Source organism: Somniosus microcephalus, chromosome 9, assembly GCF_052327205.1.
Source record: "Somniosus microcephalus isolate GS21.2 chromosome 9, FLI_Smic_1.0, whole genome shotgun sequence".
NCBI lineage: Eukaryota > Metazoa > Chordata > Chondrichthyes > Squaliformes > Somniosidae > Somniosus > Somniosus microcephalus.
Window position 1 is genome coordinate 131152986 of NC_140995.1, and position 18243 is coordinate 131171228.

General features: G+C 49.0%; 1 protein-coding gene across 1 annotated transcript in view; it reads right to left on the reverse strand.

Moving 5' to 3' along the window:
- LOC147112690 (33 kDa inner dynein arm light chain, axonemal-like) overlaps positions 1-18243 on the reverse strand; it is an 89255-nt gene that overhangs the window by 36591 nt on the left and 34421 nt on the right. Inside the window, exon 3 of the mRNA XM_085996230.1 lies at positions 16571-16740. Coding sequence (XP_085852356.1) covers positions 16571-16740 — 170 coding nt within the window. The remainder of the gene's footprint in view (positions 1-16570; positions 16741-18243) is intronic.

Consider the following 18243-nt stretch of genomic DNA (forward strand, 5'->3'; position numbering starts at 1 on the left):
GCCACTGCCAGTAAGCTTGGGCACAATGGCTCAGAGTTTGGAGGAGTTCAGTTCCAATTTGTGTCAAAGCTTTGCGCAGAGCATGGAGACCATTCTTTCCAACTTGGACCGAGCAGTCAGCTCCATCAACACAACAATGGTGCCCATCGTGATTGAGCCTCTGCTGACAGCTCTGACACTGCTGTTAGGGAAGCTGAGATGGCAGCCATCTTGGCTTTGGCGCAAGTGTTGACAGGAGCTTTCAGAACATCATGTCACTCCTGCACTCTGTTCTCGTGCAGAGCCAGAAGAATGCTGAGGTGCAGTCCCAGGAGAGTGGCCTTGGATCCATAGGAGAGGCATCTGCTGTTATCTTTCAGCATGACAGCATGCCTGATCCCCCACCACCCACTTCACCAATGCCAATGTTAGTGCTACACAGCCAGCTGGGCCAGACTACCCCAGCCTAAGTCGAGATGCTGCAGTTTGCAGCCGGGGCCTCAAGGCCCACATCTGCTCGAGGTCATTCACAACAACCATCTAAAATGTCCTTAATCGAAACTCAGCAAACTTCCAACTCCCAAGCTGTAGCCACTGGGGAAACACCTCCTAGGAGCAGTAGGTAGGTAAACAAGCACAAAAGACAGGCAGTAAGGGGTTACACAAGGGTGATTCTTAATTATTTCTGTTAAATATAAGACACAGATAAAATTCAGATGTGGGATAAATGTGATTTTTGTTCTGGATTTGGTGTTGATATTGCTGGACTCAGGGAAGACAAGCAGATGGTGATAGTAAGGATGGTGATAAGGATTACGGGACTGTTGGTGTATTGGGGATAGGAAGGATGATTCAGGTGAAGTGCTCTTCAGTGAGTTGCTCTCGGAGAACGCTGACAGCTACGGGCACCAGTGGTCAGTCCTGTTCTTTCTTCTCTTCATGCTGTTCCTCCTTCCCCTCTTCCTGCTCCTGCTGCACTTCTGGCTGCCCAGGTGGTGGTAAGGGCTGGAGTCTCATTATCACAAAATTATGCAGCGTGCAGCAGGCAGCCACAAATCTGGATACCCATTTGGATACTTGCTGTACTGTAAAGCTCCTCCCAAATGGTCCAAGTAGCACAAGCATTGTTTGAGCATGCCAACTGTTTGCTCAATGAAGTTTCTGGTGGCAGCATGGCATCTTATGTTGAACACATCACTTTATAATGTTTTGTTAACACAAACTTGTAAGCTGTTTATACTAGCATGGATTGAGGATTGGTTAACGAACAGAAAACAAAGTTGGAATAAACGGGTCATTTTCGGGATGGCAGGCTGTAACTAGTGGGGTACCGCAAGTATCAGTGCTTGGGCCTCAGCTATTCACAATCTATATCAATGATTTGGATGAGGGGACCAAATGTAATATATCCAAGTTTGCTGATGATACAAAGCTGGGTGGGAATGTAAGTTGTGAGGAGGATGCAAAGAGGCTTCAAGGGGATATAGACAAGTTATGTGAGTGGGCAACAACATGGCAAATGGAATATAATGTGGAGAAATGTGAAGTTATCCACTTTGGTAGGAAGAATAGAATAGCAGAGTATTTTTTAAATGGTGAGAGATTGGGAAATGTTGGTGTTCAGAGGGACCTGGGTGTCCTTTTACACGAATCACTGAAAGTTAACATGCAGGTACAGCAAGCAATTAGGAAAGCAAATGGTATGTTGGCCTTTATTACAAGAGGATTTGAGTATAAGAGTAAAGACATCTTACTGCAATTATATAGCGCCCTGGTGAGACTGCACCTGGAGTACTGTGTACAGTTTTGGTCTCCTTACCTAAGGAAGGATATACTTGCCATAGAGGGAGTGCAACACAGGTTCACCAGACTGATTCCTGGGATGAGGGATTGTGCTATGAGGAGAGATTGAGTAGACTAGGCCTATATTCTCTGGAGTTTAGAATGAGAGGTAATCTCATTGAAACATACAAAACTCTTACAGGGCTTGACAGGGTAGATGCAGGGAGGATGTTTCCCCTGGCTGGGGAATCTAGAACCAGGGGTCACAGTCTCAGAATAAGGGGTCGGCCATTTAGTACTGAGATGAGGAGAAATTTCTTCACTCAGAGGGCGGTGAATCTTTGGAATTCTCTACCTCACAGGGCTGTGGAGGGTCAGTCAGTGAGTATATTGAAGAGAGATCGATAGATTTTTGGATATTAAGGGAATCAAGGGATATAGGGATAGTGCAAGAAAGTGGAGTTGAGGTAGAAGATCAGCCATGATCTTATTAAATGGTGGAGCAGGCTCAAGGGGCCAAATGGCCTACTCCTGCTCCTATTTCTTAGGTTCTTATGTTAAACGTGTCCTTGGATAAATATACAAACATCATAACCTCCAACTCTAAGCAGTCACAAAATCATAGAATGGTTACAGCCATTCGGCCTGTCGAGCCCGTGCCGGTTCTCTGCAAGAGCACTTCAGTGAGTCCCGCTCCCCTGCCCTTTCCCCGTAGCCCTGCAAATTTCTTTCCTTCAAATACTTATCCAACTCCCTTTGGAAAGCCGTGATTGAATCTGCCTTCCCCACCCTTTCATTCCAGATTTTAACCACTCGCTGCGTAAAAACGTTTTTTCTTATGCCGCCTTTGGTTCTTTTGCCAAACACCTTAAATCTGTGTCCTCTGGTTCTCAACCCTTCTGCCAATGGGAACAGTTTCCTTCCATCTACTCTTTCCAGACCCCTCATGATTTTGAACATCATTATCAAATCTCCTCTCAATCTTCTCTGCTCCAAGGACAACAACCCCAGCTTCTCTAGTCTATCAATTTAACTGAAGTCCCTCATTCCTGGAATCATTCTCATAGATCTTTTCTACACCCTCTCTAAGACCTTCACATCCTTCTTAAAGTGTGGTGCCTAGAATTGGACACAGTACTCCAGTTGGGGCCGAACCAGTGTTTTATACAGGTTCATCATAATTTCCACATTTTTGTACTCTATGGGCTCAATTTTGCCAGGCCCGAGGAGGCGGGATTGGAGGCGTGTGAGGTGTTAAAATCGCAAAAACTGGTGGGTGGGCCTGATCCCGCCTCCATGCAATTTTCCCACATGCGAGTTTTCTGACCCCGTCTCCATCCCGCCTCCAAGAGGCGGGATAGGCCCTTAAGGCCCTTAATAACCAGTTAAGGGCCTCTATAATCCCATTTTGAGTGGCCTTTCTGATTTTAACAGTTTTCCCAAGTGCTGCACACCCCCTCTGAAACACACCAGCTGCAGCTCCACCATTAAAAAGGAGTTTTCACCAATCATCATTTGCAGGTGACAGAACTTTGTTGTCTCAGGTCTGGGGGAACTTTTAACAGGCCTACTCATTGTTGTGGAAGTTTGGAGCCTGACACCCATCTCCAGTGTGACCTCCTGGGAAACCCCTCTCCCCACCTTGAATGAGCGCTTCCTCAACTGAGGTATATACCAGAAGAACGGGAACCATTTATTTCCTTTCCTCCTGGACATCAGGTTCAGACGAAGACCAGCCGCGGCAGCAGCAGAACCCTGAACAACAGCAGTACCAACTGCAGAAGCAACAGCAGGAGCTCCAAGCTGCTGCTCACCCACCTGAAACTGCACAGGCCAGAAGGCGCCAGCATATGGAAGCCCGTCGGTGCAGGAGATACCCCCCAAACAGGGTCTACAGACAGAGGATCAGCTACCTCAACATGACTGAGCAGCAGTGCCAAAGGAGACTCAGACTTTCGCGAGAGGTAGTGGGTGACATCTGCGCAATGCTGCAGCAAGACCTGGAGCCCAGAGGAGCAGGTGAACACCCCTTATCAGTGGCCATCAAAGTCACCACCGCACTCAACTTTTTTGCTTCAGGCTCATTCCAGGGATCAGCAGCAGACATCAGTGGTGTCTCCCAGGCAGCCGCACACACTTGCATCACGCACAATCACATCCATTTCTCCAAGGATCAAGCCAGTGTAACTGCGCGTTCGGTTGGGTTTGACAATCTGGCAGGCTTTCCAAGGGTGCAGGGCGTCGTTGACTGCACACATGTGGCCCTTAAGGCACCCCATCACAATCCAGGTATTTTTGTCAACCGCAAGGGCTTCCACTCCCTCAACGTACAACTGGTGTGTGACCACAAGAAGGTCATTTTGCATGTTTGTGCCAAGTATCCTGGCAGTTGCCATGACTCCTTCATCCTGCACCAGTCTAGTGTGCCTCCGCTCTTCAGTCCCCCAGACCAACTTAACAGATGGCTGCTTGGAGACAAGGGCTATCCCCTGAAGACGTGGCTAATGACGCCGTTGAGGAGCCCATCCAACGAAGCTGAGGAGCGCTACAACTCAAGCCACATTTCCACCAGATCCATAATCGAGCAAACCATCGACTTGCTGAAGATGCGCTTCAGAAGCCTGGATAGATCAGGTGGAGCCCTGCAGTACTCAGCAGCCAGGATCTCCAGAATCGTCGTGGTTTGCTGTGCACTTCACAACATGGCACAGCATCGTGGCTTGCAGATGCCTGAGGAACAAGTGGTTCATCACATAGCCTCCTCAGATGAGGAGGAGGAGAGCGACAACGACCAGCTTGCAGAGGCGCATCAACCAGCACCAGCAGCATGCGAGCACATTGCTGGCCGGGATGCAAGACACGCACTCATCTTGGCCAGATTTGCTTAGCCTAGCCAATCAAGCACTTTTGCCTCACAGCTTCTTACCAGAGCATCGACAATGACCAAGAACCTGTGGTTCGTACCATTCTGACCACCATACTGATAATTGCAAGTCATCCTAAGCCCTCAGTGTGGAAGCCCCATTAGTGATATGACACACGCCACATTTGACATCAGAATTTTTAATGACAATAACCATCTGATGGCTTTTCAACATTAAACATAACATTTCACCCAAGTGACTACCCTTGTGATTACTTGTGCATTATCTTCCTCTTACGCGTGCTCCTACGTGGTGCTTCCCCTGTGGCTTCAGCAGATTTGGAGGCCCCTTGCTCGCTGCTCCTGTCTCGACACCTTTGGCAGGCGTCCTCTGGGGTTGCGAACCTGTGAGGGCTCGTCAACAGTCTGCTGCTCCTGCGGCTGTGCAGGGGTTGAGACGCCGATCTCAGTCCGGTGGGGACTCTGGTGGGGCTCTGACCAAGGGCTCTGCAGTGGCATGGTTGTGTGAGCGCTTGGAGAGGAGCCCCCACTTCCTTGTTGTATGCCACTAACATCCCTCTCATGGGTCAGCCCCACTTCAGAGCTAGCAAGTGGCTTGACAGCACCTTGCTGCAATTCAGGGGGGCCATGAGGACCCATTTCTGTACTGGAAGTACTACTCCCGAGGACTTGCCTGAAGGTCCGGTTTGTTTGCTTAAGAGCTGACCATCGCTCCTCAAGAGATGTCAGTCTATTCTGAACAAATACCATGTTTTCCATACCCTGGCGACTAAGCTCCTCCATGGCCGTAGCCATCCTCTCCTCTACCATAGCCATCCTCTCCTCTACGGTAGCCATTCTTTCCACGGAGGTAGCCATCCTTTCCGTGGTGATGCGTTCATGCGCCAATGACTCCACAAAGGCTCTGGTGATGTTCGCTATGGACTCCTCCATTCGCTCCACACTCGCAGCGACCCTAGAGACAAAACCTGCCAGAGACTCCTGCATCTGTGCCTGGAGTTCCATCACCGCTGATCTCATGGATGGACCCAGAGGCAGAGGGTCAACATGCCGCTGAGCCGAGCTGGCAGAGTCCTGCACCCTCCGACTAGGACTCTCCACTGCTGTCCTTGTCTCCACAATCTTTTGATGCTCACTTGTGAGCTGTGATACACCAGGTGACAACACTACTCTATGTCCCAAAAGTCCCACTGAGGTGTGAGTGTCTGCGCTGGTGCTGGGTGCGCAGATTTCTGGTGACGCTGCGCCCTCAGAGGTTGCAGCTTCCTCTGAGAAGTCTGGAGGCTCAGGCTGTTCCTCCTGGATAGTGGGGACGGGGGCTTTCGATGGTCCTGTGGGGGAGTAAAGGAAAGAGTCAGAGATGTGAGGCCAAGGTTACATGCACATTGAATATTGCAGATGATCAAAAGTCAATCTGTTAGAGCATCAGAATCATTATCAGTGACTCATGCAATGTCAATGAGAGAGATGAGAAACTATTCTGTCACCAGCTTGCTCTGATGCACCCGTCTGTCCGTCCCCCACTTGCGCATCCTCCTCCACTCCCATGATCTCCAGGGCCGCCTCCTCCCAGGGGGGTGAGCTGGGCTACTGAGGGTGGCCCTCCTCCTGTCCTCGCTCTTTCCCTCTTATTGTGAGCTCTCTTTTCCTGCAATGAGGGAGACAAGTGGAGTTTGAGTGAGAATGAAGGAGTGAGTGTAGAGAATCCATAGCATTGATGGTTAGAAGGAGACAAAGATGGAGTGAGGTGGCAAGACCAAGGGCCCTCCCTGTGTGTTGTGAGTTGTTTTCATAGCATCACAGCAATAGGGAGTGTGAGGGCTGCATAGTCGAATAGTTAGGTGAATGTGACCATAGAGAGAGAGGGAATGGGTAAGGGTGCAGGGATGTCAGTGTCAAGTGGGATGTGGAGGAAGAGGTTGTCAAAGCTGAGTGCTGGTGAGGAGAGGCAATGGGGATAAGATTGAGGGTGATGGGAAAGTCATACTCACTTTTCCAGTGCGCAGAAGGTCATGAAACCTCTTCCTGCACTGTAGCCAGGTTCTGCGGCACATAGACAAAGAGTTGACCTCCTGGGCCACTTGCATCCACACAGCTTTTGTCTGCTGGGGAGTCTTCTTCCTCCCTGAGGAAGGGAAAAGCACCTCCTTATTTCCTCTTGCTCCCTCCACCAGAGTTTGCAGGGCGGCGTCATCGAACCTTGGTGCAGACTTTGGCCTACTGCTGGACATATTGGCTGGAGGAACCTATCACAGCAAAGGGCATAAGGTTTGCAGTCTGCAGAAGAAGCAAGGCTGCTTGCAGGCCTTAAATCCAGCAGCACTGATGACGTCATCGGAGGCAACTTTCAGGATGGAAAGACTAAGTGGGCCAGGGGTTCCCACACGCTGGAAGTCAATTGCCCAATGAGGGAAAAATCGCATATTTTTCCCACATCAAATTGGAGTCGGGTGGCTAACACGAAAAGCAGCTGACATGCCCCCAGCCCGCCCCAATGGCAAAATCGAGCCCTATACCTCTATTCATGAAGCCCAGGATCCCATAAGCCTTTTTAACTGCTTTCTCAACCTGCCCTGCCACCTTCAACAATTTGTGCACACATATCCCCAGGTCTCTCTGTTCATGCACCCCCTTCAGGATTGTACCATTTAGTTGATATGTCCTCTCCTCATTCTTTCTACCAAAATGTATCACGTCACACTTTTCTGCGTTAAATTTCATCTGCCACGTGTCCGCCCATTTCACCAGTCTCTCTATGTCTTCCTGAAGTCTATCACTCTCCTCCTCACTGTTCACTATACTTCCAAGTTTTATGTCATCTGCAAATTTTGAAATTGTGTCCTTTTCACCCACATCCAAGTCATTAACATATATCAAGAAAATTAGTGGTCCTAGAACCAACCCCTGGGCAACACCACTGTATACCTTCCTCCAGTCCGAAAAACAACCGTTCACCACTACTCTCTGTTTCCTGTCACTTAGCCAATTTTGTATCCATGCTGCCACTGTCCCTTTTATTCCATGGGCTTCAACTTTGCTGGCAAGCCTATTATGTGACACTTTGTCAAACGCCTTTTGGAAATCCATGTACACCACATCAACTGCATTATCCTCATCAACCCTCTTTGTTACCTCATCAAAGAACTCAATCAAGTTAGTTAAACACGATTTGCCTTTAACAAATCCGTGCTGGCTTTCCTTAATGAATCCACACTTGTCCAAGTGACTGTTAATTTTGTCCCTGATGACTGTTTCTAAAAGCTTCCCCACTACCAAGGGCAAACTGACTGGCCTGTAGTTGCTGGGTTTATCTTTACACCCTTTTTTAAACAATGGTGTAAAATTTGCAATTCCCCAGTCCTCTGGCACCACCCCCCGTATCTAAGGAGGATTGAAATATTATGGCCAGTGTAGTGATCAATAACATGTCATTCTATAGTGGACACTAGGTGGAGCTGTAGAGCTGCGTAGAGCTGTATATAGCTGTATGTATAAGACTACACTACCAAGCTGTATATATATTAAGACTACATTACCCATGAGGCACTAGGCTACCCACAAGGCAACAGTCAAGATGGCAGCCTGCACACAGGAGCACACATGCTGCATCTCTACAGATACTGTACCTAGAGAAAGTGTACTGAATAAATGACTAGCTAGAAGCTAGCTGTGTTCATAATAAGAATGTCTAGTTATTAATGAACATAACATGGTACCAGGGTGGTGAAGATCTGCTGAAAATTGTGAAAAGCGACATGGAGAATTTGAAGCCACCAGAGCGTTTGAATCTCGAGGGAAATGTCGACTACAATTGGCGGATTTTTAAACAACAATTCGAACTCTACATTGCAGCCATCGGATTCGGTACGAAGCCGGACGCAAGGAAGATAGCGTTGCTGCTTACGGTTGCAGGCCCACAGGCGATAGAGGTATTTAATACATTTGTATTTAATCCAGAGGAGAACAGAGGAAAATTAGAAGATGTGCTAAAATAATTTGATGCACATTGCTCTCCCAAAAAGAATGAGACATATGAAAGATACATCTTCCATTCTCGGACACAGCAACAAAATGAGACTTTTGATAGCTTTATAACTGATCTGAAACTGAAAGCACAGACATGTAATTTCTCTGAGCTCAAAGCATTAATGATTCGTGACCAGATTGTGTTTGGTATTCATGATAAAAAAGTCAGGGAACGTCTGTTGAGAGAAACCGAACTAAATTTGGAAAATGCGGTGAAAATATGCCAAGCCAGCGAGCTAGCTCAAAAGCACGTGAAGACTTTCAGTGAAATCAATAATGATGCGATTGTAATGAGTGATAATGCTGCTGTCGGTGCTGTGTCCTACAAGGGGAAGAAACGTGGGCAGAACAGAAATGAAAAGCAATCGGAGGATGACATTTTTAATTGTAACCACTGTGGTTACAAACACCAGTTAAGACAATGCCCAGCGTTTGGAAAAATGTGCACAAAGTGTAATGGAAAGAATCACTTTGCCAAACAATGCTTTTCAAAAGTAAAACCAACGAAAGGGCAACAAGTTAATGTAATTGAGGACACTGATTTAAGTGAGACATTTTTAGTAGGAATGGTGTCATGTGACGATATCAAAAAAGATACAGAAAATGTGCAGCCCTCAGAAATGGACAATGCTGAACATAAAGTCAATGCAGTAAAAGTGGACAAATGGATGATCCCACTGCAGATAATTGGAGCATTAGTTACATTGAAACTGGGGCAAAAGCAAACTTAATCAGTATGAGTGACATTAACAATATGAAAGAAAAGCCAAAAATACAGAAAAAGTCAGTACTACTGAAGAGCTATAATGGACAGAAAATAGATAGCTTAGGTGTATGCAGACTTAAAGTGACAGTCAAAGACAAAGTGCATCATCTCATGTTTTCTGTTGTGGCTGAAAGACTTGATTCGATACTAGGTGACAAAGCTTGTGAAGACTTAGAACTGGTCAAGAGAGTCTACCGTATAAACTGTGCCATAAGCAGACCAGATGACTCAGGTGATGTAGCAGAGAGCCCATCAAGGATGAAAAGGCCAAAGGGTATCCATGTCTTCAAAAAGCCTAGTTTCTCCAAGAAGAAAGAAAAAGACTTTAAGGTCAAAGAAAAGCACAAAGAGGAAAAACACAAGGAGAAAAAGTCCAAAGATATAACCGCAGCAGATGTTGTTAAGCAGTGGAAAGAGAAAAAGAAAAATAAGAAGCCTGCACCAGAGCAGGAAGCAGTTCCTTCTTCCCTCAGGCCAATCTTTGGTGTTCCATTAGCCGAGGCTGCTGAGAGGACTATGCTGTATGATGGGATCCAGCTGCCAGCAGTTTTTCGAGAGTGCATTGACTACATTGAGAGTTATGGCATGAAGAGTGAAGGAAACACTGAAACCCTCTCCAAGCAAAGATCGCAAGGAGACCTCGATCTATACAAGAGCAGATTGATGACAATGCCGCAACTGCATCTTCATTCACCACCAGAACAATCTCATGAAGACACATCAGACTTACCCGTGTTGAGAAGATCCACACGTGAAGTAAAAGAGCCTGATAGACTTAATCTTTGAGTACAATGTAAAGCTTTGAAAATGTGTTGACTGTTTTGAAAATGTTTATGTTTATAGAGCACTAACAAAAGTGTTACTGATATTATCTTTATTGTTTTCTTGAAAGTTGATTGATATTGATTTTGTTAAACCTCAAAGAAAGGGGGATGTAGTGATCAGTAACATGTCATTCTATAGTGGACACTAGGTGGAGTCGTAGAGCTGCGTAGAGCTGTATATAGCTGTATGTATAAGACTACACTACCCAGCTGTATATATATTAAGACTACATTACCCATGAGGCACTAGGCTACCCACAAGGCAACAGTCAAGATGGCAGCCTGCACACAGGAGCACACATGCTGCATCTCTACAGATACTGTATCTAGAGAACGTGTACTGAATAAATGACTAGCTAGAAGCTAGCCGTGTTCATAATAAGAATGTCTAGTTATTAATGAACATAACAGCCAGTACCTCCACGATTTCCTCCCTCAATTCCCTCAGCATCCTAGGATGCATCCCATCTGCTCCTCATGACTTATCGGCCTAGAAATTCATTGACGCCACTTTTGGGGCGCTAAAGTGGGGCGTCCGCTAAAGTTTGTGGCCGCCGCCAAATCTAGGCCACTTCTCCGATATTCATTAGCTTCGCCCTACTAGTTCGGGCGAGCGCTAAAACTGCTGTTGGACGCCTCTCTTTGGGCGCTAAGCCGGAGGTGGTGATCGATAGCGCCGAGGCCGGGCGCAGCGCAGGTGCGGCCATCTCGTGACTGACAGCAGACACCCTGGCGCCGGCCAGCTCTTAAGGGGGAAGGGTCCACTGTGTCTGCTGCCACGCCCTGGATAGTGGAGCCCTCCAGCTAGGCCTGAACACTGCTGCTGGACCCAAATAGCGCCTGAAGACATGGAGAAGGCCCGTGAACGTGCGCAGCGCTTCTCAGAGCGTGATCTGAGTGTGCTGCTTGCTGCTGTAGAGAAGAGGCGCCATGTTTTGTACCCGGACAATGGCAAGAAGGCGACGGTCCGCGTCTACAGGAGAGCCTGGAGGCATGTCGCCAGCAAGCTGTCAGCCAACAGCGACGTCCCCAGGACCGGTGCCCAATGCCGCAAAAAGTTAAATGACCTCACACGCATTGTCAGGGTGAGTACCCTTTCCAATGACCTCCTCATCCTTGCATGTGCACCTCACATTATGGGCAAAGGGACCTGAAAGCTCTAATGGCCAGCCTTCATCCAGCAGCTATGGCACAGGCATGAGCATCAATTGCACATTCTGCACTGAACACACTGGCCAAGCTATTCCACCATGGGAGGCAGTGCACAGCAGATCATGGCGACACACTGGCCAGGCTATTCCACCATGGGAGGCAGTGCACACCAGATCATGGCGACACACTGGCCAGGCTATTCCACCATGGGAGGCAGTGCACACCAGATCATGGCGACACACTGGCCAGGCTATTCCACCATGGGAGGCAGTGCACAGCAGATCATGGCGACACACTGGCCAGGCTATTCCACCATGGGAGGCAGTGCACACCAGATCATGGCGACACACTGGCCAGGCTATTCCACCATGGGAGGCAGTGCACACAAGATCACGGCGACACACTGTACTTAGAGGCCGTCCTTTCTCTTGCAGGCCAAGCTGGCGAATAATCGCAAGAGCCGGACTGCGACCGGGGGAGGACGACCCCATATCCAGCCACTAACCGACCTGCAACATCGCGTGGAGCGCCTCATGGGTCGCCGGGTGATTGGGCCCGTTGCATGTGGAGATGCCGACCCTGTTCTGGGAAGCAATGGTAAGGACATCACCTTTTGCACCTCTCTCGTCCCAGTTGCGCATCAGATCTACATCCTTTGCCACTGTCCGACCAATGCGCTGAATGCCACCACTCATGCATCCCGCACTGACGCCCTCTCCTCACTCTAAAGCTACTCTTGTGCCTTCCTGCTTTCAGATGGTCAAGAGGAGGTCCCTCAACTTGCCAGTGACAGACCCTCCGAGGAGGAGCAGGAGGAGGAGCAAGAGGAAGGCGGCCCATCAGGGGAACCCTCAGCCGCGGCCACCCAGGCCAATGTAGGGGACACGTCTTCCCTGGAGGGCAGCGTGGCGGAAGTGTCGAAGGGGAGGGGAGCTCCTCGGACCTGCGCGCTGCAGAAAGGCGGGAGGGGGGTGGAAGCTCGGCGGCCTTCTCCCCAGAGGGGGGATGCGTCGGAGGGGAGTCCAATTGCTGGGCCCAGCGGCCTCCAGCAACGCAGGAAGGGTCGGCCAGCTCGGCGGCCTTCTCCCCAGAGGGAGAGTCCGTCCTCCAGTCAGGAGATGCTCTTCGCCGAGGAGATGGAACGCCTCGAAGACTTGTCCGCGGACTCGGAGCGTCGGCACACGGAGCTCATGGCGGCAGTGGCACGGTTGCCTGAGTCCATCGATTCCCTCTCTCGGAGTGTAGCCGAGTTCGGGCCCTTAGAGGCCACCAGTCGGGCGGAATACCGGGCAGATCTTTCAGCGACTGGCCAGGTGATTAGTGGTGCCGTCCAGTCACTGGCTGCTCTGCTGCGGTCAGTGAACAGGTCAACACGGGCACTCACTGCTGCCACACTCGCTGTGTCAGCCAGGCATCGCCAGGGCACCTGGCACGCTGCAGCAGCACATCGGTCTGTCCCTCGGCAGATTGGTGCGCATGCTGCAGTGCTGGCCCAGGCGAGTGCCAGTGTCTCAGGCGACCAGCGAGCGCCTGCCATCCGCCAGCTTGCCGCCATTCCTCCAGCCGCCACTGCCACTCCCCCAGTAGAGCTACCAGGAGCTGCTGCAGCGACTGATGCTGGCCAGCCACAGCTGCAGCAATCAACAGCCGGCCGCTCGACGCCCAGACCTCGACTAGGCCGACCCCCAAGGGCATCTGCCGTCACGACATGTGCCCCTCAGGAGCCTGCCCCCAGCCTTGCAGCAGCCACTGGCCTTACTTTGAGGCGGAGCAGCAGGGCGGGCAGGGGCCACTCAAAGATGGCCAAGGCATCGCCCTAGCGGGCCAAATAGTCGAATGTGTGGCCATTTGTGTTTGTTTCTTGAGGCCGAGAATTGGATGTTTGTTTTTTGAAGGCCGATGATGTGATGTTTGTTTTGGACGAAGGGCGAGAATGACGGCCATTTTAGTTGCCCTATTTTGTTAATCCTCCCCAGGTTGTGGGAGCGAGGAATGTGTTTGAGTGTTTTTTGGGGGTTTCCTCTGTTTTTGGTTTTCATGTGGGAAGGGCCCAGAGTTTGTACAATAAAGCATTTTATTTATTCACATTGTCCATGTTTGATCTTTGAAGTGTTTGTTGCCTTAACCGGCTGAGGGCTTGCGGAGCGGCTGCAATCATGTTCTATCATTGGCACAAGCCATTCCCTGACAGGGGGCCTAGAAGTGACGTTCAATAAGCCGACGACGGGCGGCCCTTGGACCTTGTGCGTCCCTCCTGGGCTGGTACTCCTCATCCTCGTCGTCCTCATGCTCCTCCTGCTCCTCCTCCTGAGGGGGTGGTCCAACGTGAGGTGGCAGTGCCTGAGTCCTGCGGATAGCCAGGTTGTGCAGCATGCAGCAAACGATGACGAATTGGGAGACTCGATCCTGCGAATACTGGAGGGCTCCCCCGGAGCGATCGAGACAGTGGAACCGTTGCTTGAGCACGCCGATTGTTTGTTCTATGAGGTTCCTCGTCGCTTGATGGCTCTCGTTGTATGCCTCTTCAGCAGGGGTCGTTGGCGCGCGGAGCGGGGTCATGAGCCAGGTACACAAAGGATAGCCTTTGTCCCCGATAAGCCATCCTCTTGGGGGAGGCTGTGCCTGGAACATGTCAGCCACAGTTGTCTGTCGCAGGATAAAGGCATCGTGGCTGCTGCCTGGAAAGCAGGCATTGACAGCTAGGATGCGCTGCCTGTGGTCACACACCAGCTGTACATTGAGGGAATGGTAGCCCTTCTGGTTGCAGTAATCCTCGGCATGCTCAAGAGGTGCCCGCAAAGCCACATGCGTGCAGTCAATGGCGCCCTGCACCATGGGGAAGCCCGCTATTCTTGCAAACCCCACTGCACGCTGCTGCTGCTTGTCCAGGGTCATGGGGAAGGAGATGAATTGATGTCTCCTTCTGAAAAGGGCTTCGGTCACCTGGCGGATGCAGCAATGCACGGCGAACTGGGAGATGTTAGCGATGTCCCCAGTAGCGGATTGGAAGGAGCCGGAGGCATAGAAGTTGAGAGCCACCGTCACCTTCACTGCCACCGACAGAGACGTCCTGCGCATCAGCTGTGGCTGCAGATCTCTCTGAAGCAGCCGGCAGATGTCTGCAACCACCTCCCTTCGGAATCGCAGCCTCCTAACACACATCGCGGCAGACATGGTCAGATAGGAGGTCTGCTGGCGGTATACCCTGCGTGGGTAAGGCCTCAGTTGGCGACGCCTGTTGCCCCCTCTGCGTCTAGCCAGGGCTGCCACTCTCTCACGGCGTCTGTAAGCCCTTCTGGCATAAGGCTGAAATTCAGCGTTGCCACCCAATGCAGCCCCCATTATATGCTGGCAAACACTGAGCTCTGAATGAAGGCTAAGATAATTGGTAAGCTCTGGCCTGAGCCAAAAATACCTGTCCAGGTGTTGGTCCAAACCAGTAAACTCTCCTCCTTGGTCTCTGTCCAAAAAACCGTTGCACAAGAGTGAATGCTGCAAAATGGCTGGCCTTTATACTGCTGGGTAAGTGCCCTTTAATTAGCGCTCCCCCCGGCCTGGCTGGCCTGTGTACCGTTCCACTTCACAGTCGCTCGGGACGCCCGGCGCACAATGGACCGGCGCGAGTGAAGTTCCGGTTTGGGGTGCACAAAGGGCGTTGCACTATTAAATGACGTCATGATCTGCGCGCGCAGCAGGGCGCGTGCTAAGACTTTGCGCCGGCGCTAAATGTGTCCTGAAGTTGGGGAGAGGCGCAGATCACGCTGCGCCCGGGCGATAAGCGCCTAGCGCTCGAGATCTACTCCCCCTAAGGCGCTAACGGCTGGTGCGCCCAACTGAATTTCTAGGCCATCTACTTTAAGTTCAGTCAGCCATTTTAATACCTCCTCTTTATCAATTTTTATCCTATCAAGTATCTCCACTACCTCCTCCTTTACTATGTATATGGCAGAATCCTCTTCCATGAAAAAGATTCTCTCCTCAGCAGATATCAGCAAACCAAAGGATAGACCTCCTCCAGTAGCTATCTGGATGGTCTGGATGTTTAGCATGATCGCTTTAGCAAATTTCTTGACAGTTCTAAAGTATTTTAGAACAAGCTGAGAAAAAATGTATTCAGTTGCTCACCAACGTTACCCATGCTTTTCCATGGGTCCTGGCATCTGGGGGAATCTATGGTGATCAAAAGCATTAAGGTCTGCTTCTTCAGAACCTCCTCCTTGATTAAACTGACTTCCTAATAAGTAAAAATTGGCTTCCTAATATTTTCTGCAACAGTAAGCCATCCACTAATCATCGTAACTAATAGGAGGTCAAGGCCTTCAGTTATTTAAGCCAATTATTAAAAAATACATTGTGATTTGTAAGCTTATTTTTTCAGCCTTGCATAAATATTTAAAATACCAATGACCTGGCTCTGTTGCAAGTGAGCATGATTCACACAAAATTATCACCAAAAGAGCCTTCAGGCTCCCTCGTGTATGATTCAGCCATCACTGTTTCTTGGTGTTTTCTTATTCATGCATGCATACTGGAAAACACAAAGAAAAACAAGGTATGCACGAGAGAAATTAAATATTAAGGGGGAAAAATTTGGTTAAGCCCCATTTGGGGGCGGTAACCAAATTAGCGCCCGCCATTTAGTGCCCGGCGCGGGAGTACCGCCCCAGCTGCTAAATTGGGCTTATCACCCCGGCAAGGAAGCGGCGCGCTATCTCGGGCTGAATTTCTGCCATGGGGCGCTAAGAGGTGTTTAAAATCATGAAGAATTTAGATAGAATAAATAAGGAGAAACTGTTTACAATGACTGAAGGGTCGATAACGAGAGGGCACAGATTTAAGGTGATTATCAAAAAAAACAGAGGCAACATAAAGAAAAAATTTTTTTACACAACAAGTGGTTTGGATTTGGAATGCACTACCTGCTAGGGTGGCGGATACAGATTCAATAGTAGCCTTCAAAAGGGAATTAGATAAATACTTGAAGGAGAAAAAATTGCAGGGATATGGGGAAAGAGCAGGTAGTGGGTCTAACTGGATTGCTCTTTGAAATAGCTGCCGCAGACTCCTTCTGTGCTGTACTAATCTATAATTCTATAAAATCATAGACCCTTAGATGATGGGTAAATTTCTGTATTTTTGAGTGGAGACGTCTCTTACCAAGGCACTGTGCATATAATTCCCGGCGTACAGGGCAAATGCCAGTCTCCCGAGCCTGCCTTTGTTGCAGTTTCCTATCTAAATGGTCCTGCAAATTTATCACATCTGTTCGCGTGGCTGGAATAGTAGATATATGTTGAATCCACATATTCCCATCCTCTGTCCATTCTCTGGAAAAAGGAAAAAATATTAAAACTATGGGCTAGAAATTGTGGTCAGAGGCGTACCTCCAGAGTACACCTCCGACCCACGAAAAAATTACGAACCTACCTGCTGGTGGCAAGGCTGCGAAAACTTGCAGTCTCAGGCTTCAAGGCAGAGGGCAACGTAATGGCCCACGGATCCCAGGGACGCAAGCAGTGTGGAAGCATACCTGGGATCACGTGGGCCTGGTCCTCCAGTCACAAAGCAGAATTCCATTTTGATCATTTATGAAGGAAATCCCCTAATGATATGCAATGGAATCCCGAAATCTAATAATTATACAATTTACAGAAATAAAGGCCCTTGGCCTGCTTGTATCAACTGTAAGACTTCCGTGCGCAATCGCTGGCCACTCGGTGGTCAAATAGCCCAACTCTGCGCTAGCAATTGCTTTTTCATGGCCTGCATGCGGATGGCCTGTCAATGCATACGTTGACAGGCCGCAAGTTCCAGATTTCATGCATGCCCAAGCGCATACGGAAGTCCCAAGCATGTGGTGGATTTCAAAGGGAATATGACGCCGTACTTTGAGAGTACACTGTCAAACACACCACAATTTCAGGGCCTATAACTTTCCCATCCCACACTCGCTGTGATGTTTTACCAGCAGGGTATTATGTTGGTGGTCTTAAATTATCACTGTACATACCCTAAACATTTGGTCAAGTTCAATAAGATTGAAGCCTTTCCAGCCTTTGGACCAGCATTAATATTGCTCCAGTTCCTTTCATAATGGAGCACTGTAAACATCAACCACCTCTGGAAGATGGATGAAATAAGGCAAATGTTTCTAAGCTGAAAAATATTTTTTGCACCATGGAACAGAGTTTAACAGCAGCATGAATAAAAATGAAAGCTACTCAACATCAGCAGTGTATAATACCTTTAATACAGAAAACATGCCAAAGTCCTTTATGGGCAGGGGGAGAGAGGACATATTAAATTAAATAGAAAAATAGGAAAAAAGAAAATGTCACAGCACCAAAAAATAAGCCTGTTCTGCTCTTAAACTCGTCTCCTTTTTTCTCCATTAACCACTCCTTTTTAAAAAATTTGTTCCTGGGATGTGAGCGTCGCTGGCAAGGCCAGCATTTATTGCCCATCTCTAATTGCCCTTGAGAAGGTGGTGGTGAGCCGCCTTCTTGAACCACTACAGTCCGTGTGGTGAAGGTACTCCCACAGTACTGTTGGGTCAGGGGTTCCTTTTGTCACATGCTATCGATGGTCAATGGTAATTAAAAGCTTAAGGATTGAATTTCTGTTGGTATTCTTGATCATCCACCATAACTTCGCCAGAAGATCCACGGAAATCCTGGAAAAACGGCACAGATGCCATTTATGCCAATTGTCTGGGATTTCCAAGGATCCTCTGCTGAAGTTACAGTGTACAATCGGGAATACCCCTGCAGAAATTCAACCATTTTGTGTCTGGCATCTGTCTAATATGTCCATAAGGAATGAAGCATGAC